The sequence below is a fragment of the Phyllopteryx taeniolatus genome, chromosome 23 (genome assembly GCF_024500385.1).
Source record: "Phyllopteryx taeniolatus isolate TA_2022b chromosome 23, UOR_Ptae_1.2, whole genome shotgun sequence".
NCBI lineage: Eukaryota > Metazoa > Chordata > Actinopteri > Syngnathiformes > Syngnathidae > Phyllopteryx > Phyllopteryx taeniolatus.
The window spans coordinates 1,321,707-1,346,393 of NC_084524.1; the positions used below are offsets into that span (position 1 = coordinate 1,321,707).

The following is a 24,687-nucleotide window of genomic DNA, read 5'->3' on the forward strand; positions in this document are numbered from 1 at the left end:
GGCTCCAGCACGCCCGCGACCCTGAAAGCGCACGGCGACTGTCCTTGCGCACTCAACAAAATCGATCAAGTGCCAGCCTGTAACTCCAGAAACTTGTCAGTTGGTTCGTGTTTTCAATGCAGAACAAACTTCTGATGAGGGAATAATGGCTCAGTTCCGCGTGTATGACAGCAGAGAGGGTACACCGACGCAATCCAAGACGATGACTGAACATTCGGTTCTCGCGACATTTGTGGCGTGATCAAATTTTACAGTGGCCTTTTATTGTGGGCAGCCAAATGCACACCTGCGCAACAATCACGCTGTCCTATCAACAGCTCACCTCGGCAAAGGAGAAGTGCTCACTGACGGATTTGTGGACCGTATTTGAACAAAATAAGCCTTTTGTGTACATAGAAAAGAAGTCTGAGTTCAAGTCCTGGAAAAATGTGGAATTGGCCTTCCTGAGGGTTGCCTTAAAGGTCACGGCCTTCTGCAGCCTTTCAGTTGTCCGTTCTCGCATTGGAGAAGGACCGGGCGGGCTCACGGATTGCGTCCGGGACGACCCGGAGCTGGCGGAGGGCCTGCAGAACCTTCCTGACCGTCCTGCCAGCGTTGTTGTCGATCGAGGTGGAGTCTCTCTCGCACGGTATTGTTTGGTTTTTGGTGCCGGAATGCGTGGTTTGGATCCCCAGCGCTTTGGTGCTGCCCCTCCTCTCCTTGCACAAGACACGCGGTCGCTCTCGCAAAGTCACCGCATCGCCATCCAATGAGAGCTTCCTTCCGTTGTCTTTGTTCTTCCCAATCAGGGAGCACGTTTTTGCTTTGCTGCTTTTGAATCGTAATTCCGATGCAAGAAATGTGTGAAATCTAAATGTGCAATAAAAGCCGTCCGCTTCTTTGCGAAGTGTTTGCGTTGCTCAAGTGCGTGCTAAGAATGATTGTTTTGAGGTCATCCAGACGATGAAAGACAACTTTTCAATTTCAATTGCGCTAATGTGTTGCGGGAGACAAATGTACACGCGTGTTGATGCAAACGTTTGGTCAGCGATCGTAAAACATAAAGGCGATGGCGCTGGAGATTTTGCCGAATTGAGAACTCGGCCGGCATTAGCCAGCATGACGTAACAGATTTGGGGAAGCAAAACATTCCTGTTCCGCGGCGCCGATTCCTTTGGGATCCGGCCGGCTCCGAGAACGATTGGCGGCGAATGCGCAGTCTTGAATTCCCAAATTCTCATCTGATCTGGAAAAGCACATACAGGTAAGGTGTGTTTTTCCAGGTGGAAAAATGCTCAAATGCGTCGCACCGCCGCAGGTCAGCATTTTCGCCTGCGTTCATTCCACTCGACTCCGTTTTCTCGGCGTGACTTCTTCTGTCTCTCTGTTGCAGGGAGGAGAGCCGGGCGGGAATGTCCTCGTCGGCGGCGGGGGGGGAGGAGGAGCCGGCGGAGGGACGGACGGGGAAGGAGGAGGTGGCACTCGCTCACTCGCCGGCGGACTCCAGAGCGGCTCCCTCGCGGGTGACGCCCGCTTGGCTGCCGAGCGGAGGATGGACCCGGGCGCCGCCGAGGTCGTTTGTGAAGGGTGGCTCCGAAAATCGCCGCCGGAGAAAAAACTTCGCCGTTACGTGAGTATCGGCCAGAAGAAGAAATGAATTTCTCGACATACTTTTGCTGTTGTTCACTTTCCCCGGTGAGCGATCAACAAACGTACCACTTTTACTTTCGCCCGCTTCAAAAATTGACAAAGCTTCTCACGCCGCTACGAGAAGAAGGAACTTTTTACGCACACACACACACTGCATAACTGGCATACCTGGCCAATGAGTCGTGTTAATCTCTTTCCTTGTGACCGCAAGCAGCACTTTCTGTTTGTTTTCTCTCGACGTGAAGGGAGAATGAGGGCCCGCAAAACCCGACAAAAAACAGATGATTTGTTTATAGCGTCGATGGTGACTTGAGTGGTTGGCACGTGCGCCTCGCAGTCCTTCGTTAGGTTCTTAACAAAGACGTGACTTAACAAACATCAGGTTTTCGTTCTCGAGCACCACTTGAGGCCCGTGTGCGCGCACGTGCCTGCTAAGAAGCGGTCCCGATGGCGCGCCTTCGGTTTTGACACTTTGTTGTGTGCGTCGGTGCCTTTTCGTCCACACTTTCTGGCCGGCTTTGAGTCTGTTGCCAACAGTGCTGGGAACTAACGAATTACATGTCACGGGCTTATGTAATTCAATTGTAAAATGTATGTCATTGTAATCCGTCATTAAATGACAGTTGTTGTGGGAAATAGCCATGATTACAATTTGAAAAACCTTTTTTCATATCGCTTGTGATTGGCTCTCTCTGGTCATGTGCCATAGTCTTCAACGTGACTTATTTGTCCAAATATGACCTCGAAGCACCGCCTTGTGGTGCAAACTTTTAGTCAACATTTTGAAAAACTTTGACTCATAGTTGCACTTTTGAACGCATAAAAGAACGTTGTTTCTTCTTTATAAGTTTAGACTTTGTAGAACACTTGTCTGAGTTGTCATATGAATCAATATTGTCTCAATTGTGCACATTTGTCATTAGGTCAACATGGTATGGTGGTTTTTCACACGCTGTACACATAATCCAACAAATGCGTTTTTATGGCATTACATTTCGTTATCACTTTATTATTTGTGTAAAGAACAAATATGGAGTTTAATCCACTTTTTTAAGAAGAAGAAATATCCAAGGGTCTTGTTGACGCATTCATTCAAAATCAAGAAAAGTCATCAAACACACGACTATGACCTTCTCAACAGGGTAACCGACTGCATTTCCCGTCTAATCTTCGTAACACCGGTATTCACGCGAAGATTTGGGCTGAAGTTCGAGCGAGTAGCGTGCTTCCTCACGCACTCTCCCCGTGTGTGCGTGCATGTTATGTAATCCATTCTAATCGCTCTCAGCTGGGCCTTCTTGAAGGATTTGGAAAGACTCGCTTCCAAAGTGAACGCACACAAGGATGCACGCGCGCACACACCTTGCCGGTGGGGACTCCCAACATCCCGCACCGCCGGCGTGTCACGTGACCTCGCTGGTGAAATGTGACAGGAAGAGGACGGACAGACTTCAAAATAAGCAGAGTGGAAGGCAGGAAGCGGTTGTTTGGAGAGCGGCTTGGAAGGAAGTGCTGTTTTGGATCCATTGTGTCCGCGTCCTGGCGGGACGGGGCGGGGGGGAAAAGGAAGGAAGCGGAAGGAGGATTAGCGAAAGTCTTCGGTTGCTTCTTTTCCGCTCGCGAGTACGGGAGAGGAAACGCGCTTGGCAGCATTTGCAGAATTGTTGTGGCCTTTAGAAAGCAGGCAGTGCCGCGTCAACGGTGTCATCCGCATCACAGAGAAGCCCCATTCATCGGCGGTGTCGGCGTTCCAAAAAGGAGTTGTAGCACATTGGCCCACACGCTTCAAACATGTTGCAATTGAAAGCATTTTTAAAGTCGGTATCAGCGCCTGTTCTCACGGTCTCATTAAGAGGCCAAGCGTGCGTGCTTCAATCTGTTTGTGAGTCATTCCCAGTTAAAGTCGAATGCCACTTAAACAAAGAACATTATACATCGTATGGTTGTGTGTTTCTATGTGCCCTGCAATTGGCTGGCGACCAGTTCAGGGTGTACCCGGCCTCTCACCTGAAGATAGCTGGGATAGGCTCCGGCACGCCCGTGGCCTGCGTGAGACTAAGCGGGACAGAAAATGGATGGATGGATATATAAACACTAAAACTCAAGCAGACCATTTCATTTTGCCTCACGAAAGTTTGGTAGCATCAAGCTCACATGCGAAACACCATAGATGGGCTAACAGAAACGAGCAATAAGGTTACAGTAATTATAAATCTTCAAAGAACTGTTACCTTAACACAGACAGAGCAGCAACAAGAACAAAGACGGCAGACAACAAATACACACATATGTTCTCCTCTGTGCGAACGACAGTTGCTGGAGTTTAGTTGGGGACCTTCTCTGCCTCAGCGCTGACACAACTCTAAATTCAGATTTGCCCTGTGTATTGTAGAAGTCAATTTAAAAACAGTTGCCGAAACATCTGCGACACCGCTCGGCAACACTTCAGATGGACTCGGTGATCCAAGAGGCGGACGCCAAATCATTTGTCTGCGTGACGTCCCGCAGGCGTGGAAGAGGCGCTGGTTCGTGTTGCGTAGCGGCCGGCTGAGCGGAGAGCCTCATGTTCTGCAGTATTACAAAAACCCGCATTCCCGACGGCCCATCAGAACCATCGACTTGAACCTGTGTGAGCAGGTACACGCACGCACGCGGTACACAACACGACGAGAAGAGATGATTGAGCTCCTCCTCTCGTCTTCCAGGTGGACTCCGGGCTGTGGTTCACCAAGAAGGAATTGGAGAAGAGCTTCGTGTTCGACCTGAAGACAGAGGCGAGGACGTGGTACCTTGTGGCCGCGTCCGAGGACGACATGAACCGCTGGGTGGCGTCCGTCTGCCTGCTGTGCGGCTTCAAGCCGACACAAGAAGGTAGGCTCGCGCCTCGTCCTTTTCCGATGCGGCCCCGATTTCACACCGAGTTTGTAAATTGAGACAAGATGCTCATTATTCCGGCGTGTCATTTTTGTGCCATTTGTGTTTGGTGGTGTGATGTCAATAAAAGTTGGTCAACACTGCACTAGACAACCGCGCTGTCCTGTTCGACTTATTTCTCGCAATTTCTGCTTCCAGCCCCTGAAAGTCCTCCCGTTGCCACGGTAACAGCATCCGCTCCGCCTCCTTACGCCCATTTGGGATTGCGCCCCCTGGAGGCCGATGGTGGTCATGCGCAGGAGGACTACCTGTGGCTGACGCAATGCCAGACCCGTGTCAGGTAAAACAACAGGAAGCACCGCTTTCCGGCTTGCTCCGTCGCCATGGAGATTGTTATATCAGGGTCCATGCTGCCCCCTGTTGGTTCTGACTGTGTAATGCGCTTGTTGGCTTTTCTCCCGCAGGCCCCACGAAGGTTCCTCGCCCTCTCGAGAAAGCGACAACGGTGACCACCTTTTGCCTCCTCCCTCTTCCGCCGCCTCCTCCCCCTCCACTCTTGGCATCAGCCTCCCCCCTCCTTCCTCCAGCTCCCGGAAAGCGCCGTGGGCAGCGATCCCCCTGACGGGGACCCTCAGCCGGTCTCTGGACTTCAGCGTGACTCCTTACCTCCACAGAGGAGGCGGGAAGCCTCGATGCCACCCCTCCCCGCACCCCAGGAAGCACTCCCTGGATTTCCACCTGCGTCCCGTGGCGATCCCCCTCTGTGATGCCGCTCCCCGCGGCGGCTACCCGGCGCCTCGCTCGCCACCCGTAACGCAGCCGCTACGCCACTCCTCCACGCCTAGCGTGGCACCGCTAAGCCAGGCCGAACTGTGCGCTTCCACCCCGACCCCTCCGCCGCGGCCGCCCAAGCCCGTCGCCGTTGCAGCACAAGGAGAGAGTCCCACCGGGGGGAACTCGCGTGGACGCTCGCTGTCAGGTGAGGTAACGCCAACTAACAAACCTACCGTGTGTACCCCTAAATCCCGTTGCCTATTTGCGAGCTCGTTGATGTTTTTCATGCTGTTCTTGTCGCCGTTTATCTCCAGGCAACGACTCGCTATCCGCCGCTCGCTCGCCGTCTGACCCAGCGAGCGCGTTTGACTTCAGCGACAGCTTCAACAGCTACTTTGTGAGTTTTGAGGCAACGGAAATCATCACTTTCATGTTGGGATATTTGGCTTTCGGGTGCAAATGCAGGATGAAGCTCAAATGTGCGACCACCTTTACAGGTCAACTTCATTTGACCTTTTCTAATCTTGTGAACCGATTGAACCTGAAAGCTGAATTTCCGAAATTTCGAGTTGACGTGTATGTTTGAGTTGAGCCGCTGTCAGTTCAATAAAGGCATGGTACCGCTGGGCAGCGTTTGCGCCGAAGACGACGACGACGTGGACCAAAACTACGTTGCCATGAGCGCCGCCGCCACGGAGCCGCCGCTCGCGACACGGTCCGTTTTGTCGACAAGCGGAGCTCTCATATCGTGTCGAGCTTGACGGCATAATATTTGGATCCTTTCAGGCCCTCTGAGGCGTCCGGCCATCGCCAGGAGACCAACTACGTCCCCATGACGCCCGTCCCCGCTAGCCTCCCCGCCTCGGCAGACCCGCCGTCTTTTGGCAGGCGGGTGCCGCCACCCGCTCACACGGGATTCCGTAACGCCCCCCCGACGGCCGTGCCGCCTCCCGTCCACCGCGATCTGAAGCCGCCGCGCAGCGGTGAGGACGCTATTGGCAGATTCTGGCCTGAAACTTCTAAGCGTTATTTTTTATTCCCATTTTTGACCCAATTCCCTGCTTATGTTTTTTTTAAAGTGATCCCCAACTTATTCACAGGGTTTTTTTTGTTCAGGAAAAAAAATGGCTTCATTATAATGAACGTCAATTGTTCACTGATTTTCGCTGTCCCTCAATTTGTCCACCGTCTATTATATACAGTATATAGTATTATATATGGGAAGATGGGTTCCCTCCAAAAATTCACAAATAGGCAAATTTGCATGAATATGCAGGGCTCACAGTATTATTACTAATATATATATATATATATGATAATTCAATATATATATATATATAATACATACAATAATTATGATTACGGTTACATGTGAGAAAGGAGAGCCATAGTTGCTGATGCACTTTTTGTTGTTTATTGAACGTTGAGAACAGTAGAACACATTTTTTTATACTACTATTACTACTCCTACTATTTTGCACTGGCACTATAGAAATACCTCGACAGTGTCTTTAAAATGTGTTTTAAAATGTATAAAGCCAACAACCATATTGTTTCGTACGGACTTTTCACGGAGTGTCGTTGCCTTGCATGATGTTTTCATCTTTGTTTGTTTATTTCTGTGTCTCTCCCAGGGAAACCGGCTCCCCTGCACCTCCCTCCAGTGCAGCGGGAATGGCAGGAAGTCCCGCCCCCTGTGCGCTCACCTGTCACTCGGACCTTCACCAGAGAGTATGTGTGTTGTGGCTATACTGATCGTATGATCCCAAAATACTCTCATTTCAAACACAATAAGCGGTGCAAAAAGATACAGGCGAAGAATCTCTGTAACGACCCAGGCTAAACTCAGCTCCTCACTGAATGTGAATGTGAATGTGTGTGTGTGCGCGTCAGCCCGTCCAGTCGCCATTCAGCCAGACCGACCTCCTCGCACAGTTCGTCCCCCTCCTCCGATTCGGACGAGCCGGGTGACAGCTACGTCGCCATGACGACCGCCAGTCTGAGCTTCAGCGCAGGGGAACCCGTAAATAACTCTTTCCTCCGTCTCCTCCTCCTAATGGATCCCTCCCCCTTTTTCATGTGATTTTCTTCCGTCCTTTGCGCGTGCGCAGTCACTGAGGCTCATGCGGCACCGGACCTCCGAGGGCGGGGCCAGCGCCCCGTCGGTTCATCCGGCCACAAGCAACAAACAAGTGGAGTACCTGGACCTGGACCTCCACACGGGGCGATCAACACCAACGAGACAGGTAACTCGTGCTCCGAGGTGTACGTTGCAAAATTGTTTGCAATCACTTGTTGCCTTGTTTCAAAAAGTGCATATCTGCATATTCGTTCTGGCTTTTTTCAAACGTAAAAGATTTATGGCAACATTGCAACTGTTTCATTTCAATATTAATGAGGGTTATTTTGCGATTGGCGTCAAGATTACGAGGGGTCCTTGGGAAAATGTCCCCACTGTAAGCTACAGTTTGAGATCCCTGCGTTATTGAGTTGAAGTTCAACAAATAATTGGAGAGTAAGAAAAACAAAGACAACGCGTGTGTAACGCTGCAGAAACGTTGCCCGGACGACGACGGCAGAGGTGACGAGCCGGCCGATGCCGTGGGGGAGTGCGCCCGTGGCCCGCGCGTGGGCGTGGACTACGTGGTGGTGGACCCCAAGAGGACCAAAGCCCTGAGGAACACCAGGGAGGCGTGGCATGGCGGGAGGCTGTCCACGGAGAAGTGCACAGCTGAACACAGCTGAGATTGAAAAAAGTTCCAAGAAAATAGTTTGCACAAATGATTCAAGATTGGACCAACGGCACAAATCTGAACCAATTAAAGATGAGAAATGAAGTTTTTAGGGTCACTTCAGCAGTTTACCACCAAAGCTGATTTTGGGTGTGCGCTCATTCTGTCATCTGCGACTTTATGTAAACAAAAAATGTGATTGAATAAATCATCCATCCAACCGTTTTCTCTGCTGCTTGTTCAGGCTTTTTTTTTTTGTTTTGTTCTTTTTTTCTTCCATCTCAGGACTTCAATGGAGCCACGTGGAGTGTGTTTATTTTTGGGCTGTTTTTACATGAACTCAAAGCATTTGTCCACTGAGTATGTATGAGCTTTTGAAATTGAAATTGTCGAATTTTCCGAGCGGACGTCCCCATATTGCCAACCATTTGAGAACATTTTCACTCCCGCCACCATGGTTTAAATGGGTAGTAGCCAATTTGACCTGGAACACATGCGGAACTCCTCGCAAGCCCTAAAATGGCCGATGTTGGATGTCGTAGGAAATCCCGTGTGATGTCCCTCATGGCGATGATTGGCAGCTCTAGCTGCGGGGAAAATCAGCATTTTATGAACGTACAACATTTAAGAAAGGCGCGCATCCAAACTGTAGGCTCAAATGTCTCCCTTAAAGTCCAAAAGTGGTTTAATACATTCATTCAGATGCACTTTGAAAGCCAAAGCATATGGACAACAACCTTGTACAACTGCTTACAGGCCATTGGTTAAAGCGGTCAAAGCGTTTCCATTTAGGTCGAAATATCCCTTGAGAGCTTCCAAGCAAACAAGATCAAGTGCGGCGAAGGGAGGCAACCTCATTATTGCTGCAAGTCGAGCATGCAAATGACCCTGGAGAACGCCACCGGATCGTGTCTGTGCGTTTTCTCACCGGAACGGAATAGACCAAAAGTAGATGCCAAAACGGGGGAGATGATAGTTGATCAGCGTGCATGCGATGCAAGGGTTGGCTGCCACCCCAACGCTTGGCAGCATCGAGGAGAGGTCGTGTGTGCGTGCGTGTGTGTGTGTGTGTGTGCACGCAGCAATGCAATACAAACAGCAGATGAAGGCCGATAAGGAAATGAAGGGAAAGGGCGCAGCTCAAATCGACTCCACCGATGCGCCGGTTCGCTCTCAGGAGGAGGACGAGGTGGAACGAGCCAAGGATGTTTTGAGAGTTTGTGAATAGGCAACGGACTGGACCGGCTTCGACTTGTACGACTTGACGCAGGCTGACAAAAAAAGAGTCCGAAGTTTGGAGCATCCGAACTAACCAGACACACACCATGAACAATTCGGAGCAAACCAAGGACAACCCGCCAAATGGGGATTTTGGCCAACCCGGGCCTCTCAAACCTTCAACTCGCCTCCGCCTAAACACGTTGGACTTCACGGACCTCTGGGATGAGGAAGATCTGGAAGCAGACGGTACAGAAGAAGAAGGAACCAACTCAGGAAGCATCTCATACATGGAGGGGTTCTGCGGCGTCTTGGCACCTCCACCACCTCCTCCTCTTGACCCCCTCATCTTCCTGGGCTCGCCCAGGAGAGCTGCTGATAAAAGTGCTACCCTGAAGCTCCACTGGCGGGCACTCCAGAGTGTGGCTCCGCTCCCCAGGGCGACTCGCTTCGGGACTCGGACCATCTGGACGGCACTTGAGCCGGTCCATTTGGATACAAAGCGGCTGGAGTTCCTGTTTGAATGGAAGGGCAAGAGCGCTTGCTTGAGTGTGGCTAGTGGACAGCGGGTAAGAGCCGTCGCCAATAAATCAACTTCAGCCATGTTCTTCCTGAGCTTCCTTCTTTCAACCCAGAAGCAAACTTCAGTCTCAGTGTTGGGGATGAAGAGAAGTAACATCATCACCATCACCCTGAGCGGCCTGCCTCCCCCCCGCCTGCTCCCGCCTGCCATATACGGCATGGACGGCAGCGTGCTAGACCGAGAGGACATTCAGGTGCGTTCCCGGTCATTCAGTTCCTTAGAGCACGCCGACGACGTGATTTTGCCGGAGGGTTTGTTCTGCTTTGCAGCGGCTTCAAACGCTTATCCCGACGGAGGAGGAGCTTCGTCTGATCAAGGAGGCCAAGGCTCAGAACCCAAACTCCCATCTGGCTCCGGCTGAGCTCTGCCTACTGGCTTTGGGGGAGATCCCGCACCTGAGCTCAAGACTTGGGCTGTGGGCCTTCGTGCTAGATTACGACTCCTTAGAGCAGGTAAGTGACTTGACTCTAAGCTATTTTGTCTCCATGAATCACCGCATTTCTGCGCACTTCCCGTTTGTTAGGAGATCGCCAAGCCTCTCTTCTACCTGAAGCAAGCCATGGAGCAGCTAGTAGGCAGCCAGACCTTCAGACACGTTCTAGCGACGGTGTTAGCCATCGGTAACTTTCTCAACGGATGTAAGGTGAGCGCGATCCCTGAGAAGGCAGGCAGCAATCTGCCGGGGTTCCGTGCTCCGGTCGTCATTTGCCGTTCGTCGCACCCCAGGCCCGCGGTTTCGAGTTGAGCTACCTGGGCAAGCTATCTCAAGTGAGGGACACGCGTTCTCGCCAACCTCTTCTACATCACGTCTGCGTGCTTCTCCTGCAGCTCTACCCGCAGTCCTCGGACCTCTACTCGGACCTGACGACACTGAGCAAAGCTGGCAAGGTGTCGTGCACTTGTTTGTCTCGTGTCCTGTCCTACATCAACTCCACTGTGAAGAGTTCAAACACAGTTCAATTGGTCGCGTGTGTTTCCAGTGTGACTACTCCCTGGTCCTAGCTAACCTGGACCACCTCGAGGCCTTGTCCAAGGGGTCATGGGAGCAAATGAAGATTTTAGATAAAGCGGAGGAATGGAAATGGTCAAACGGGGAGAAGAGGCGACTTGTCGGAGGAGGTGAAAGCCTGGGGCTCGACGGCGCTCTCCGTCACAGGCTGCCAAATCTTCTGAAGGAGTGTGAGGACAGGACCAAAGTCCTGAGAGCCGTACACCGTAGGGTTGTCAACAGGTGGGTTTGTCACCTTAGCGGTGCCAGTGTTGAAGTACTGAGGGCATCTCTGTAGTGTCGACCGAAAGTCACTGAAATACAAGCTTTGCGTTCATGTTCTTTCAATTGTGCAGCTGAAAACAAAGTCAATATTTGCAGGTTCCATTCATTCCTGCTGTTCCTGGGGTACTCCAAAGCAATGGTGCGAGAAACCAGAGCTGAGGACTTCTGTAGGACCATAAGTAACTTCTCTCTGGAGTTCCGGGCTGCTCGGCAGACTGTCCTCCTTCAGAAAGAGCGTGCCGCGAGAAGCCCAGCTCCGAACACTCCTGCAAGAAGGACCAACAAATGTCATCCCTCTCAGGCGCATGTACAGTTAATGAAGCATTTTCACCGGCAAATAATTCCAACAAGCATTAGCTCACTGGCCCTGTGTTGGTTCGCCAGGAAAGCGAGCAGCACTGCATGCTGGAGGAGGTGCTGAGAACGCCAGAGTCCACCTCCGGGCTGGACGTGACTCGGCCTCTGCAACGCAGGAGAACGCCAAACATCCGAGGTGAGACTGAGAAGCTTGAATGCGCTGAGGTACGAAGAAAAACATTTCTTCGCCAAATGTTAACAAACCAAATTGAATAGTAGACGGTGATAAAAGTAAGTAGCGATAAAGTGAGAGTTTCACCATTATTGTTCAAAGTGAAGGGCATGAACCTTTGTTTATTTGAATCTCTAAAGCGAGAAGACCTGCTGTATATGTGAATACAAATCCTAGAAGAAATGAAAAAAGTTGACATGATTGAGCAAAACCAATGTGATATTTGGATTCGGCACAGCAAAATTGTCCTTTATCGGCTAAAAAAATCTGAGACAATACTTTTGTTGTTGACCAGCTTTATCAGTCTTTTCTTTTTCAACCGAGCCTAAACTAAATCTATTTTTGTATTTCTGCCAGGTCCAGCGCTGACCCTGCTGATGAAAAGCGAAAAGCTAAATACAAGTATTAAAACAGATAGCTGTTGACAGACAAACTTTTGTTATTTTAAATTAAATCACAGCATCCTCTGCTGGTTTTGGAGGGGGGGGGGGAAATAATAATAAAAAAGCGAAAGACGGGCACAGTGTGTTTGTGTTTGGCACGCACACTGGCCAGGGTAAGATGAGACCGACCAATCGACGAAAGAGACACGTGACCAACTTTGATTATTATTATTATTATTTTTCTTAAGCTTGTGGTCAGTATTTTTTTTTTACCAGGGATTTTCTACATTTTTTTGTGGCCACTTTCAATCCATGTACGTACTTTACATTTGCATCCAAACTGACGGAGTTGCTCAGATGAATGTGGCTGGAAAGGAACATGACAAGCCAACGAAGAGGAAGAAGAGCAAAAACGATCAGGAACGTGCCGATGACAAGGGGACAACTTTGATATTGTTTTGGTCCCTCGTGACAAATTTACTAGCTTATATACAAGGAAAAAAGACAGGACCTCGCTGAACCGTTCAGTGTCATTTCCATCAATTTATGATTTTGTCAGTGTTTAATTTTTAAATATAGTTTGAGTTGTATGACTGGTATTAGTGCCACAAAATAAAATATGTAGCTTGACATCCACAGGCGAGTATGCAAACAAAGTGTTGTTTTGGTTGTCCTTTTTCCATCTAGCGCAATCATGCGGTGTCACATCTGTTCAGTCAAGTGCCATTGGAGGACACTGACCTTGAGATGACCTCGGTGAATGACGGGCATCAAATATAAAGTTGGCCTTGAAGTACACAAGTAGGCACTTCTAAATCCATACATAATAGACTTGTATATAGACCAATGTAAATTTACTGTCTTTATAATGTACCAAAAATAAGGTTATTTTTCTGAGAGAAGAAGGCACTTATGTCAAGAGGTTGTCATCTGAAGGTTTGCATTTAAAGTACTTTTTTTTTATTATTATTATTATTTTGAGGTTTTACTGCTGCCAATGTGTAACACTAGTACTGTACAATACATATTTAATGTATACATAATATTTGGCTGGAGAGGTTTCCCACTATCTCCCACTTTTATCTTTGGAAATCTGTATATTGTCTGAGCAGTTACTTAGGTAAAATTTAGTTAAAGACATGAGACTTCATACTGTTAGCCACAAAGTTGGCAAACTGAGTTCTGTTTGCAAAATGATGTTATAATGGCCAAATTGTTCTGTTTTAATCACATGAGATGAGATTTGACTGTAAATTGGTTGCTCCGTCGCCAAGAAGCAAATGAGGCATCTTTTCATGTCAAAGCGCTCGAATTTGCCACATCCAATATGGCGGCATACAGTGTAAATATTGTTAACACAATCCCACTGTGGAACGTGTTCAAAGAACAAACATTTCCAAATCAAACTAGTGCGTTTGCTGAGCTGAGAAAACGCAGGCCAGCCGCTCGCCATCTTGCTGCTCGTGCCATTAGTGCACAACTAACAACGGTTCCAACTCGGCAGCGATTTCCCGCCAACGCGTAACCCGGACGTCTTGTCCTCGCCATCGCGGGTCAGTTCCAGGAAGTGGCTGGCGCCGCCTTGTGGTCAGGAGCTAAATTGTCAGTGGCCAGCCAGATGTTTGTCAAACATCGACTTGGCCTTGAGCACTGCGCGGTACGTCGGTGTCGCCGCCATATTTCATGTGGCAAAATAGAAGGCTCGGAGACGACGCCAATATGAACGTGCCTAATTCGTTTGCCGCTCATACACGCAGCAAACGTTTTACACACAAATCTCATCTCATGGCATTAAGACTGAACTTTTGATTGTGCTTGGCCACGATAAGTGTTTTGAAAATAGAACTCAATTTGCTGAAGTCCCCTAAGTAAAAACAGATATTTGTGAGTTGCTTTGCCAACATTTCTCAGGCTATGTCGAGTTCCCAAACTGCCATTATTAATAGTTAAAATGCTATCAATCACTGAATATAAAAATGATTCATCCAAATCACTTCAATGTCATCTCCAGTGCTCGCCATTCTGAAAAATCTCCTCTTCGGGATATGCTTGTTTTTGACACAAAACAAATCACATTCATTGTTACAGTACTCCAAGTTAGTTAGTTGATAATTCAATCTTTTTGTTTCTTGCAGTTTGGAGCTTGCGTGCAGCACATTTTGTGCAGCTATGGCAGTTGTTCAAGTGCTCCATAGATAAAGTTGCGTTGCGTCGAGTAGAATAACGAGCATTGAGTGTCATTGATCATTACGTAGTGACAAACATTATTTTATTTTTTATTTCCCCCCCATTTCCTCTCTGTAGAATACGATGACTAAATCCAGCCATTGAAACGTGAGCGTCATCCGCAGTATGGACGGAGCCCGAGCTCTCCTGCATCAAGTCAGATTGCTCAGGTCGAGCTCACACGTCGTCTCGTTTTGTCGTTTCAAAATAAAGTCTCCGCCTGGCTCGGAGCGCTTTTCAAAAGCGTTGTGAGTCGTCGCACACAGATCGCTGCTCATTCGGACTAAGAAGTACCGTGACCCGATGGTCGTCCTCGTCTCCTTTCAACGACTTCCAACGATTTTGAGACACTTTCCGGTGTTCTATTGCGGAAGAGCAAAGAGCGTACTTCCGGTCCGTTCCTCGTCGCGTCTAGCTTGCGGATGATGATCTTGGTGGAACCTGGCCGTTAGGGAGGACGAAGAGCGGGCGAGCGGGCGAGCGGGCGGGCGACGCATCGCTTCAGAGCTCGCTATTGTCTTGCAAAGCAGAATTCGAGAGTTTTAGTTTGGTCACTGCGAGAAAAAGCCTCGTCTCGTCTCCTCTCCTCGTCCGGCCAGACGGAGCAGAGTCGCGTAAGACGGCGAGGTGAGGCTCGGTTCGGGTTAGGGTTAGCTAACCCCGATCGGCGCGTCTGGAGGACGGCGAACGTTGGGACCGGCGTCCGAGGGAGGCCCGGAGGAACGGAGAGGAGCGCCGAGGTGAGCCCGCATCGATGCTTCGTCTCGTTTGGAAGCGTCTCTGTTCGGATGTTGGCCAGGGTCAGCACCGGCAGGACGGCGGTTGATGAATGTCCGTGCTTTTAGCATCGCAGTTCCCCGCAAGTCCCGGAGGATTCCCTTCCTCGATTCCGAGGCTCCAGCCGACCGCCGCCATGGAGACCACCAAGCTCCCTCCGTCCAGCCCGTCTTCGCCCACCAGCAGCTTCTCGGTGCCGTCGGCGGAGAAGGTGGACGGCTTCCCGCGACGCTCCATCCGCAGGACGCACCAAAGGAGGTCGCACAGCTCGTCGCGTTTCCGCTACCAGAGCTCCCTGGTGGAGCTGACGCCGCTGCCTCTTCTCAAAGGTCGGTGGCGCGTCGCCGAGGGGGCAAAATGGCACAATTGGAAACTTCCTTTCCACGGCGCAATATTTAACAGAACAAATAATGCAATGATCTGATCCCTGGCTCAATAAAGGCCTCGGCTAATGTAACAATTGAGTGCCGCGGTTTGTCCCACTTAAACCGTCTAATTCACAGCAACGAGGGAAGCGCCGCTAATCGAGCTAGACGCGAAAAAGGCTCAAGTCGCACGAATGACTAAGTTGTGGGAACATACACCTTAACCCGAAAAGATGTGACACGGCGGTTAAAATGGTGTGTCGACGCGCTCCCGCCGCAGACGCCTCGGCGGCCGATTTCCACGAGCTCTTCTGCAAGAAGCTGCAGCAGTGCTGCGTGACCTTCGACTTCCTGGACTGCGTGGCCGACCTGAACGGCAAGGAGATCAAGCGCGCGGCGCTCAACGAGCTGGTGGAGAACGTGGCCACCAGCAAAGGGGTCCTCACCGAGCAGCTCTACCCGGAGGCCGTCAAGATGGTGGGGCGGGAACGCCTTTGCGCTCGCCGACGTCGCTCGTCGTCTCTCTCGGCTCATTTTTGCCCTTTGGCTTCTTTCGTCGCAGATCTCCGTGAATATCTTCCGATGTCTCCCGCCGAGCGAGAATCCCGAGTTTGACCCAGAGGAGGACGAGCCCCCGCAGGAGGCTTCCTGGCCACATCTTCAGGTCGACTCCCATCTTGTCGGGAAAGTGTCGCAAAGCGGAAGAAGCCAACAAACGCTGTGCCTTTTCCCCAGCTGGTGTACGAGTTCTTCCTGCGTTTCCTGGAAAGTCCCGACTTCCGCCCCCCCGTGGCCAAACGCTACGTGGACCAGAAGTTCGTCTTTCAGGTAATCATCTCCCTTCTTCTTCCCACGTTCGTGTGTCAGTGTTCCGGAAAGAGTGCCACTGACGCCGCATGCTGTGCGCTTAGCTCCTGGAACTCTTTGACAGCGAGGACCCCAGGGAGAGGGAGTACCTGAAGACCATCTTGCACCGCGTTTACGGAAAACTCCTCGGCCTCCGAGCCTACATCCGCAAACAGATCAACCACATCTTCCTCACGTACTGTCCATTCAAAGCCCGCTTGTGACGAATGCAGATGATGAAGCCTCACGTGTTTTCCAGGTTCATCTATGAGACCGAGCAATTCAACGGCGTCACGGAGCTGCTGGAGATCCTCGGCAGGTGAGCGCAAAACGGACGGATGCTCTATTTGCTTTTTTAGCAAAGTTGCTCGAAGTCGGTCAAGTCAAATGTAACCGCAAAATACAAATACAGCGGTCCCTTGAGAAACGAGCGACTAAACGCACGACTTTTTGGAGATGGGCCCATTTTTTTGCTTTTGATGTGCAAGCGGAGGTTTACTGTCAAAACTAAACATAAGACACAATGACACCTTGTGTGTTCAAAACAGCTGCAAGGCTTAGCCTTTCAGCTTAATGCTAATGCTAAATAGCTTCTATGTTGCAGTGCTATAACCCTTAAAGCTACAGATTAAACACAAAAATGTAGACATTATAGTAGTACTTAGTCATATATTTTTTATCCTCCGCAGAGAACGGCTATTAGTGTCGTACTGATGAGCTGTGAGGAGTTAAAGGTCTAAATATCTTATAGTGCCCCCTCGTGGCCAGGGCGGGGACACCAGAAAGAGCAGCATAATGGCCATTCAACTGATAGTGTGACAAGAGCTTACTTTTTATTTTTTTTTTATTTGTATTTTATTATGTCATGACTGTATGTTGTTTATCAAGTACAATATTATGGAGTGCTATTTTTCATCGTTAAAAAAAAACAAAAAAAAAAACCTTTTTTGGGGGGGTAGGCTGGATGGGATTAATGGCATTTCTATTGATTTCAATGGGAAAAGTTGCCAGCGGAGGGAGGGAGGGAGGGATGAGTCATGAGAGGAGAGAGGGGCCGGGATTCGTGATGTTGGTAACGGTGGTATTTATAACTCCGCCCACACTGGACACAAGGACTGATGAATGAAGGAGAACACGTCGTAGGAAAGACGAGCTGCAGGAGAACGACGTCGCTTCCGTCGTAATGGCTGTGGAGAGACGCTCGCGCGCAAATGAGCGTCGATTGAAGTTTATCCCGCCGGGCCGACGCTAATTATTGCTTTGTCGTCCCCCGCCAGCATCATCAACGGCTTCGCCCAGCCCCTGAAGGCAGAACACAAGCAGTTCCTGGTGCGGGTTCTCATCCCGCTGCACACGGCCAAGTCTCTGTCCGTCTTCCACGCACCGGTCAGTCACGCTCCCACTTCACTTCACATCCGTCTCACGCCGGCCGTTCGCCATTTCTTCACATTGGATTCCTTGTCAAGTGCTGCACTGGCATTGTTGTGCTAACACTAAGACGCCACTAGACGGCAGACTTGAGTCACACATCAAAATGCAGCGTGCGTGCGTGCGTGCGTGTCTGTGTGTCTCTACGACATGAGTTGTCATGTCTTCGCTCCCTCCGTGTGTTTGTGCGACAATTGTTGTGCATGTGGTCGTCAGGTTTGGTTTGGCTTGTATTTTTTTAAAATGTCCCGCTATTGAATTTTTATGTAGTCAGTGCAGTTTGCCAACGAACACCTCATCCAAAATTTCTCCTCCCAGTCCCACGGCCTCCACGCGCATTCATGGTTTACAGACTCAAACTTGTGTGGACCCTTTGGCAATTCTGGCAACGCAAGCAAAAGTAAGATACGAGCGCCGGACCTTTTAATCATGTCAGTGACTCACTAAGTGTTAATAACGGTCCCAATGTTGTCGGAAGGAGACAAGTGTGTAATCTGCACGGCGATGTCACTCCCAGTCAGGAAGAGAGCGGCTCAGTTTGTTTACTGCGTTCCCACGGCGGCTTGGAATTTGGAAGAATTGCTTCCAAATTGTACCCGTGAACCTTTTCCGTGTAGATTTAGACCTCTTGTGATTTGATTCTGGAACTGCATTTGCCCCCCAATCCAAAGTTCTCTTTCCATTTAGTCTTATTCGCCGGCTAAGACTTTGAACAATACTTTCAATAGCAATTGACCCAACCTCGCGTTTATTGGAATCCTCATGCTTTTCTCCTTTGAATTGTACCACGCCTTCATTTAGTCATTTAAGATTCCTGAATGATTCGCAGACAAATGCAGGAAAATTCTAACATTATCTGCATCCAGGCCAACAAACCCGCACGCCTGTATGAGCGTTGGCGGGAACAAGTGTGGTGGTTTTTTTTGTGTAACAAAAGCATAACCTCATCAAAAAAAAAAAGTTTACAGCTGTAAAAGTCACTGCGCGAGAGACTAACGTTATCAATTGTGTGCGTGTGTTATCTCCTCCCTCCGCAGCTGACCTACTGCATCGTGCAGTTTATTGAGAAAGACTCCACTTGCACTGAACATGTAAGTTTGAGTACGTTTTACACTGCTTAGAAATGAAGCAAAGCCTGGAGACATCCATGAATACAGTAGATGGACTCCAAGAAGTCTACACACCCTTGTTCAAGTGCCAAGTTTTTGTGACACCAATAATGTCACCTATTTCCTGTACACTTAACCACAAATACATTTCAGATGTTCTAGTGAGCTTTTCCTGCCATTCGTTTGTGTTCTAGCTTGATGCTGCCACTGTCGATGATCAGAATCATCTTTCTTTTGCCAAGTATGTCCAAAAAACACACAAGGAATTTGTCTGCGGTAGTTGGAGCCGCTCGAGTACGACAACAGACATTGAGAAGAAAAAAATACAGTCACTGAGCAATAAAGGGTTGCTAGTGATCTGGTAATGCCGGTACAATTTTTTATTCTTGAGTATGATGTGGTTCGGCTACAACCTTGGCTTGAGCGGCTCATAACACGTGTGGGAATGTGAGTCACGAACAGTTCCAAATAGGCTTTTGCCAGAAATCCCAAAACTGCTGAAATGTATTTGTGGTAAACCAGAGGCCAGTGTGCGCCGGCTCTCATTTAACATAAATCACATTGAATGTAGAATCCCAGTAGTAAGAGGGTGTGCACAGTTGTGCAAACGCTATTTCAGTTGTGTATTTTTACTCCCACTCGCTACGAGATTATTATTTTTCCAATCAAGTGATCTTAACAGTGGAAAAAGTTTACAAATCTTGGGCACATTTATTTATTTTTTTGATATCACAAGAAGTTGGCATTTGAAGAGGGGTGTGTAGACTTTTCATATCCGCCGTACGTCCTGTCGCCACAGATCATCAGAGGGTTGCTCAAGTACTGGCCCATGACGTGCACACGCAAGGAGGTGATGTTCCTGGGCGAGATCGAGGAGATCCTGGACGCCATCGAGCCGTCTCAGTTCGTCCGAGTGGCCGAGCCGCTGTTCAGAAAGATCGCCGCCTGCGTGGCCAGTCCTCACTTCCAGGTGAACGCCTCCGCCCGCCCCGCCCAACTCTGATAATACAATATCAAAATATTAAGCAATCTCAATCGCGCACCAGGTGGTGGAGCGGGCCTGTTACTTTTGGAACAACGAGTACATCCTGAGTCTGATCGAGGAGAACTGTCAAGTCATCCTGCCGCTGGTCTTTTCCGACCTCTACGCCGTCTCCAAGGAGCAATGGAACCAGTAGGTGGCGCACACGGACCTTCGGGCTTTGCCTTTAAGTCGGGGTGTCCGCTTACCGCGTTTCCCTCCAGACCCATCGTGTTGCTCGTCTACGACGTGCTCAAGACCTTCATGAAAATGGACGGCGTGCTCTTCGAACATCTCGCGTCCTCCTACAAGGCAGAGAAGCAGAAGTGAGTAGCAGTACAGCGCACGGTGCCTTGTGAGACCACTTCAGAGTTTGCAGAGATGTGAGCGCTGTCGGGTGGAATCGGTTAACCGCACGTTTTCATACCATTCGATCGATAACGGCCAAGAAAAGGAAAAAAAAACAAAAAACACACTACCCTGGTTTTATTTACACATTCATTCATATCTGAGAAACGACAGCATTTATTTTGCTGTCTGCCTCCACCTGGCGTCTTGAGTGTCAAAGACGTTTCCACACTAAGATGCATTTGGGCATTAACAGTTGCAAATATTTCCCCGAGAAAGAAATGATGGATAACTGCCAATAATTCAAATACTTTAGGATCAGTAAAACAAATCGATTTCCAAAAGGAAATTCAGTCAGCCTTTTTTTTTTTTTTTAATTACCTTTAGCGTTATTGTATTATTTTAAATGACAAATATTCTTCCCATTCATGAATAAATGGCATTTGTACTCACTTGAACGGGCAAAGACGATTTGCGCTCTCCTCAGGGACGCGAAGCGGGAGCGCGATCACGCCGAGCTGTGGCGACGCCTGGAGAATCACGAGGAGCGCAAGCTGCGGGAGCGGGGCCAGAAAGGGGACGAGCCGGGCCGGTCCGCGCGAGCCGAGGCGCCGCCTGAGGTCGGGGAGAGCGCCACCTAGGCGGACGTAACTAAGTCGGGAGGGATCAGATCGATGGAGGTACAAAACCAATCGATATTTTATTTATAGTCTCGTGTCATGGAGGTGGTAGCTTTTTTTCTCCTTTTCTTTCTCCAAGCGTACAAACTCCCGAGGTCACGATTGTACCTTCTTTGTCGGACTGAGTCACACGGGACTGAATCTTTTTGTGACTCGGCTCAGTTTCGTCCGCCGGTGGACGCTTTTTGGCCTCGTTTAATCAAACGTGCGTCTCACTTGCGTTCTGTTGAGACATACGCAAATATTAAACCGGGATGGGCTTAAATGTGGATATCCGAGTTGTCGATCGCACCGAACACGCACGTTGTATACAAACACACACTGCCATCAGTTCCTTGACCTCGCCAACGGCAGTTTCAAACAGGATGTGGCGACGCGAATACTTAAGTGTGTCATCTTCTTTTAGCAATACTTTCACTGTAGCAAATGGTTAGTCACACATTGAATATTGTTCACATGGTCTTAAAAAGGTACTTCACTTGTAAATGATTTTTTTCCCTCTTTTTTTTGTTGTGAATAGACTGAATTCTATTTATTTTGTACTCACTGAGTAAATACACATTCATGAACATATGTGTGTGTGACAGGGTTTACATTTGAATGTATAGTGAAACAAATCGATTGTCTTTTTTTGATTGTTTTAACGATCTACCTGTCGGCTAAGGCCTCCATAATTCAATTGAAAAAAGATCCAGCCCGAAAGCAGGGGATATTTGATTGATGCTGCTGATTGTCCGTTTTAAACCCCAAATAATGTTGGTTGTTGGTGTTGCCAAATCAGTCTTAACATATGCAGCCTTTTTTTATATATACTTTATTAGATTTTGTATTTCCCCCCCCCCCCCCCCCAAAAGCCATTCCGAATGCATTATACGTAGCAATTTCACTCAACGTGTTTGTTGTCTCCGAGAAGAAAAAGCTGGAAGAGATGTTTGATTTGGGTGTGGGACGGGTGAAGCTGAATGTAGAAAGCTTCCTGTATGTAACATGACATTACACTTCACTTTGACAAAACAACTCTGGTTGTCTGTGTCTTTTGACTTTATCAGCAAATAATTTTATTTTGATTGCATGAGCATCAAAACAAGAACATGTTTATTATTGTTACTTTATTTAGCTGCATGACAGGGATGTAAGATGAGCTCAGCAGATTTTGCAGGTGTACCTAATGTAGTGGCCACCATTGTGGCTTTGAAACACACGCCGAGGTTCAGAAAATAACGTCAAATAACAGACAACTATCAGAATTTTCCAGGGAGTCTCCATTACTCCTGCCGCCTCGGGGACTCTCGTGCGGTATTTTAATTGTAATTACGATGATGTCAGAGTGTCCGTCCGCCCTAATGACTCTCACGCAGAAAAAAAGGGAGGGGGGAAAAAAAAAAAAAACAACGAAGACAAGCCTACCAGCTTCCATTTCATTTGCTTGTTGCTTGAGCACGCTCCAGTCGCTGCTGCAGGCGAGACGCAAAAGGTGAGCATTTTTCCTTTTTCTTTCTTCCGAACATTTGGGGCTGCTATTAATAGCCAGTACATGTTTAAAAAATAAACTGTCAAGTTGTTACATTTTAGTCTTGGTTTTTTTTTCCGTATTAAACCCATTCAAATATCTGTCATTGTTTCTGAGTTAAGACAATTTAACTTAATATGTTAATGAGGCTTTTATCTCTATTGACATTTTATTTATCCCTTAAAGTATGTATCGCTGTCGCAGTGAATGTTGGCGCTTCAGTGGGGGCTTTAAGTGTCCAAATCCACATCAATAAATTTTGTTTTTTTAAAAACGCAGTATAAATATGCACGGCGAGAGAAAAGCGTATTTGAGGATGTATACCATTATTAGTAAAGCAAGAAACGTTAAACATTTATCTTCCAATACATCACCTCCCTGAAAGTACAAACCTGTTCACTACAATATGGCGATTATAAGAACATGAAAAAAAGCATAGAAACTTGAAGTAAAACGTACTCACGAGAGATGCGCGCTCGTGACAGCGTTGAGGCCAGCAGAGAAGGGGACTTGCGGCCGGCGTCCCTCGAGTGACCGCCAGAGGGCAGTGTGAGCTTTGTTCCTGCGTAACGTCGTGTTTGTTTGGCCCCCAGCATGCGCGTCCTCCCTCCTCCGCCGCTGCTGCTGCTGCTGCTGCTCGGCCAGCGCGCAGCAGTGATGCGCGTTGCCGGGACAACGGCGCTGCACGGCTTCCGCGGCTGCGCAGTGCGAGAGTTCTCCTTCGTGGCCCAGAAGCCGGGCTGCAAGGGGCTGCGGGTCACCACGGAGGCCTGCTGGGGGCGCTGCCACACCTGGGAGGTACTTTGGAACACGTTAATAATTACACTACTCACTAGGGGTGAACTGAATGGAAATGCCATTAATTCGTTCCAATCTCCCTCCAAAAAAGTTTGTAGTGTGTTTTCCAATAAGAAATATAGCACTCTACAATATTGTACGTCATAAAAACAGCAATGACAATTCAATATAATGTAAAGCGATTCCAATTTGTTTGCTTCAATTCAATTGACATTGCATTACTCCTTCTGGTGTGTGCTTTGGCCACCTGGTGGCAGTATAATACCGACACAAGGATATACTCTCTGGAGAAGTCTCAGTTTGTCAGTTATATTATATGTGTTCAAAAAGTTTTATTCCACGGATGCTCTGTTAGCTTGTCCGTGGCATTTTCCAATTTTTGAATAAACTGCTCGCGTCCTGTTTCCGGTCCTCCCTCGCTTACCAAAGCTGTGCAGTCCGGAAGAGATGATGATTTCGATCCGTTTGAGAACTTTTTGCACAACTTGCTCTTCTCTGACATGGAGCTGAAAGACAAAATTCACAGCAGTTGTTTGACCGATGAAAATATCCAAAGATATACACTCGTTTGCATTTCTGTGACTCTGTCAGTATCTACGTCGCAACCCGCCGATGACACTGTGACACTCAGCAATTTGTGCGTCGAGTATAATGAGTAATACAAATACGAATATTTATTGTTGCCACCCCGTTGGAGTGAGGCTGTCATTACACGCTCCTCTTTAAATTGTGTTTTGGTGCAGAGGCCAGTGCTGGACCCCCCCTACATCCACCGGCACCACCGCGTGTGCACGTACGCGCTGACCCGCTACGCCAGCGCGCGGCTGCCCGGCTGCCAGGCCGGCGTCTCGCCCCTTTACCACTACCCGGTGGCCGTGCACTGTCACTGCGCTGTGTGCACCACCCTGGACAGCGAGTGCGAGAGCTTCTGACGGCAGAGGGAGGAAAGCTCATGTCCATCGTGTGTGATGCTCATTGAATTCATGCAAAAAAATAAAAAACAAATGTTTTGCCTTCTTTACCGCTGTTTGAATGTGTGAAGTGTTACATTTGGTCAATTGCTCGGAAGGGAGACAGAACGCCTGCCATCGTTTACATTTCAACAGGTAAGCTGAGTCAAAAAAAGAGATTCCGCAATAGTCAGTTTTTGGGGATGAACGGCAGAGAAGTGCTCTTTTGACGGTGAAATGGATAGCACACTGTCGTCTACTAGCGAGATAGCCATTATGTTTTGCCAAATTACTCTAAGACAATTCAAGCAAATACTTTATACTTGCCTTCCACAACCCCATGATGGAGGTTCGGTTCCTCGTCTGTCCCTTCAGAAGTGGCTACTGCACCTTGCGACCTTCTCTGTGGCACGATACAATGGTATCAATTTCAACTGGCCCCGGAAGCTGAAGAAGTTTGAGGAGAATGGTTTATTGAGAAGGAATTCGGAGTTGGCCCTTTGAGGCGTAATGGCGGACCGCCGAGACAGGAAACGTGCGGGAGGCGGTGGATGGCTTGGCGGCGTGGTTGAAGATGTCAGCAAGGCGGGGAACACGGAAGGAGCACTGAGGACGAGGAAGAACACGGAGGTCG

At 48.8% G+C, this 24,687-nt stretch overlaps 4 protein-coding genes across 13 annotated transcripts in view; all 4 read left to right on the forward strand.

The window, feature by feature from the left end:
- Positions 1-8,234, forward strand: part of LOC133472711 (GRB2-associated-binding protein 1-like) — a 41,141-nt gene extending 32,907 nt beyond the window's left edge. For 2 of the 4 annotated variants that reach the window (XM_061763957.1, XM_061763958.1), the window contains 12 exons: positions 1,373-1,609; positions 4,138-4,266; positions 4,335-4,500; positions 4,702-4,843; positions 4,968-5,482; positions 5,592-5,674; positions 5,880-5,992; positions 6,064-6,260; positions 6,912-7,008; positions 7,171-7,300; positions 7,389-7,523; positions 7,831-8,234. In XM_061763957.1, coding sequence (XP_061619941.1) covers positions 1,532-1,609; positions 4,138-4,266; positions 4,335-4,500; positions 4,702-4,843; positions 4,968-5,482; positions 5,592-5,674; positions 5,880-5,992; positions 6,064-6,260; positions 6,912-7,008; positions 7,171-7,300; positions 7,389-7,523; positions 7,831-8,022 — 1,977 coding nt within the window. In that variant the 5' untranslated portion in view covers positions 1,373-1,531 and the 3' untranslated portion in view covers positions 8,023-8,234. Of the gene's footprint in view, positions 1-1,255; positions 1,298-1,372; positions 1,610-4,137; positions 4,267-4,334; positions 4,501-4,701; positions 4,844-4,967; positions 5,483-5,591; positions 5,675-5,879; positions 5,993-6,063; positions 6,261-6,911; positions 7,009-7,170; positions 7,301-7,388; positions 7,524-7,830 lie in introns of those variants that run through there. The other 2 variants (XM_061763955.1, XM_061763956.1) reach the window with 2 other exon arrangements.
- Positions 8,235-8,360: 126 nt separating this feature from the next.
- Positions 8,361-12,881, forward strand: si:ch211-63p21.2 (FH1/FH2 domain-containing protein 1). 5 transcript variants are annotated; one of them, XM_061763988.1, is made up of 9 exons: positions 8,361-9,796; positions 9,866-10,003; positions 10,080-10,262; positions 10,334-10,453; positions 10,537-10,698; positions 10,791-11,041; positions 11,180-11,390; positions 11,468-11,576; positions 11,970-12,876. In XM_061763988.1, exons 1-9 carry the CDS (start codon positions 9,335-9,337, stop codon positions 12,035-12,037), a joined length of 1,704 nt encoding a protein of 567 aa, XP_061619972.1. In that variant the 5' UTR covers positions 8,361-9,334; the 3' UTR covers positions 12,038-12,876. The 5 variants fall into 5 exon arrangements, 3 of the variants coding, with proteins under 3 accessions (XP_061619972.1, XP_061619971.1, XP_061619970.1); XM_061763987.1 differs by having other exon boundaries at positions 9,863-10,003; positions 11,970-12,874; XR_009786792.1 differs by having other exon boundaries at positions 8,361-10,003; positions 11,180-11,395; positions 11,970-12,881.
- A 1,735-nt stretch (positions 12,882-14,616) lies between these two features.
- ppp2r5b (protein phosphatase 2, regulatory subunit B', beta) lies at positions 14,617-21,812 on the forward strand. 2 transcript variants are annotated; one of them, XM_061764008.1, is made up of 13 exons: positions 14,617-14,961; positions 15,067-15,327; positions 15,644-15,840; positions 15,926-16,027; positions 16,099-16,191; positions 16,275-16,405; positions 16,469-16,528; positions 17,487-17,595; positions 18,675-18,728; positions 19,546-19,716; positions 19,793-19,920; positions 19,992-20,093; positions 20,603-21,812. In XM_061764008.1, exons 2-13 carry the CDS (start codon positions 15,135-15,137, stop codon positions 20,754-20,756), a joined length of 1,494 nt encoding a protein of 497 aa, XP_061619992.1. In that variant the 5' UTR covers positions 14,617-14,961; positions 15,067-15,134; the 3' UTR covers positions 20,757-21,812. The 2 variants fall into 2 exon arrangements, with proteins under 2 accessions (XP_061619992.1, XP_061619993.1); XM_061764009.1 differs by lacking the exon at positions 14,617-14,961 and having other exon boundaries at positions 15,209-15,327; positions 15,502-15,840.
- gphb5 (glycoprotein hormone subunit beta 5) lies at positions 20,654-24,124 on the forward strand. 2 transcript variants are annotated; one of them, XM_061764052.1, is made up of 3 exons: positions 20,654-20,795; positions 22,899-23,103; positions 23,847-24,124. In XM_061764052.1, exons 2-3 carry the CDS (start codon positions 22,900-22,902, stop codon positions 24,033-24,035), a joined length of 393 nt encoding a protein of 130 aa, XP_061620036.1. In that variant the 5' UTR covers positions 20,654-20,795; position 22,899; the 3' UTR covers positions 24,036-24,124. The 2 variants fall into 2 exon arrangements, with proteins under 2 accessions (XP_061620036.1, XP_061620035.1); XM_061764051.1 differs by lacking the exon at positions 20,654-20,795 and adding an exon at positions 21,948-22,269.
- Positions 24,125-24,687: the final 563 nt, after the last annotated feature.

What these genes read in the sequence shown, in the direction of transcription:
- si:ch211-63p21.2 (XM_061763986.1), top strand. Translation starts at nt 9,335, where the DNA reads ATGAACAATTCGGAGCAAACCAAGGACAACCCGCCAAATGGGGATTTT. An exon ending in GTCATCCCTCTCAGGCGCAT is followed by an intron (nt 11,391 to 11,467) that starts GTACAGTTAATG and finishes TTGGTTCGCCAG; the next exon opens with GAAAGCGAGCAGCACTGCAT. An exon ending in GAGAACGCCAAACATCCGAG is followed by an intron (nt 11,577 to 11,969) that starts GTGAGACTGAGA and finishes TATTTCTGCCAG; the next exon opens with GTCCAGCGCTGACCCTGCTG.
- ppp2r5b (XM_061764008.1), top strand. Translation starts at nt 15,135, where the DNA reads ATGGAGACCACCAAGCTCCCTCCGTCCAGCCCGTCTTCGCCCACCAGC. An exon ending in TGGCCAGTCCTCACTTCCAG is followed by an intron (nt 19,717 to 19,792) that starts GTGAACGCCTCC and finishes ATCGCGCACCAG; the next exon opens with GTGGTGGAGCGGGCCTGTTA. An exon ending in TACAAGGCAGAGAAGCAGAA is followed by an intron (nt 20,094 to 20,602) that starts GTGAGTAGCAGT and finishes CGCTCTCCTCAG; the next exon opens with GGACGCGAAGCGGGAGCGCG.
- gphb5 (XM_061764051.1), top strand. Translation starts at nt 22,112, where the DNA reads ATGATGTCAGAGTGTCCGTCCGCCCTAATGACTCTCACGCAGAAAAAA. An exon ending in CTGCAGGCGAGACGCAAAAG is followed by an intron (nt 22,270 to 22,898) that starts GTGAGCATTTTT and finishes TTTGGCCCCCAG; the next exon opens with CATGCGCGTCCTCCCTCCTC. An exon ending in GGCGCTGCCACACCTGGGAG is followed by an intron (nt 23,104 to 23,846) that starts GTACTTTGGAAC and finishes GTTTTGGTGCAG; the next exon opens with AGGCCAGTGCTGGACCCCCC.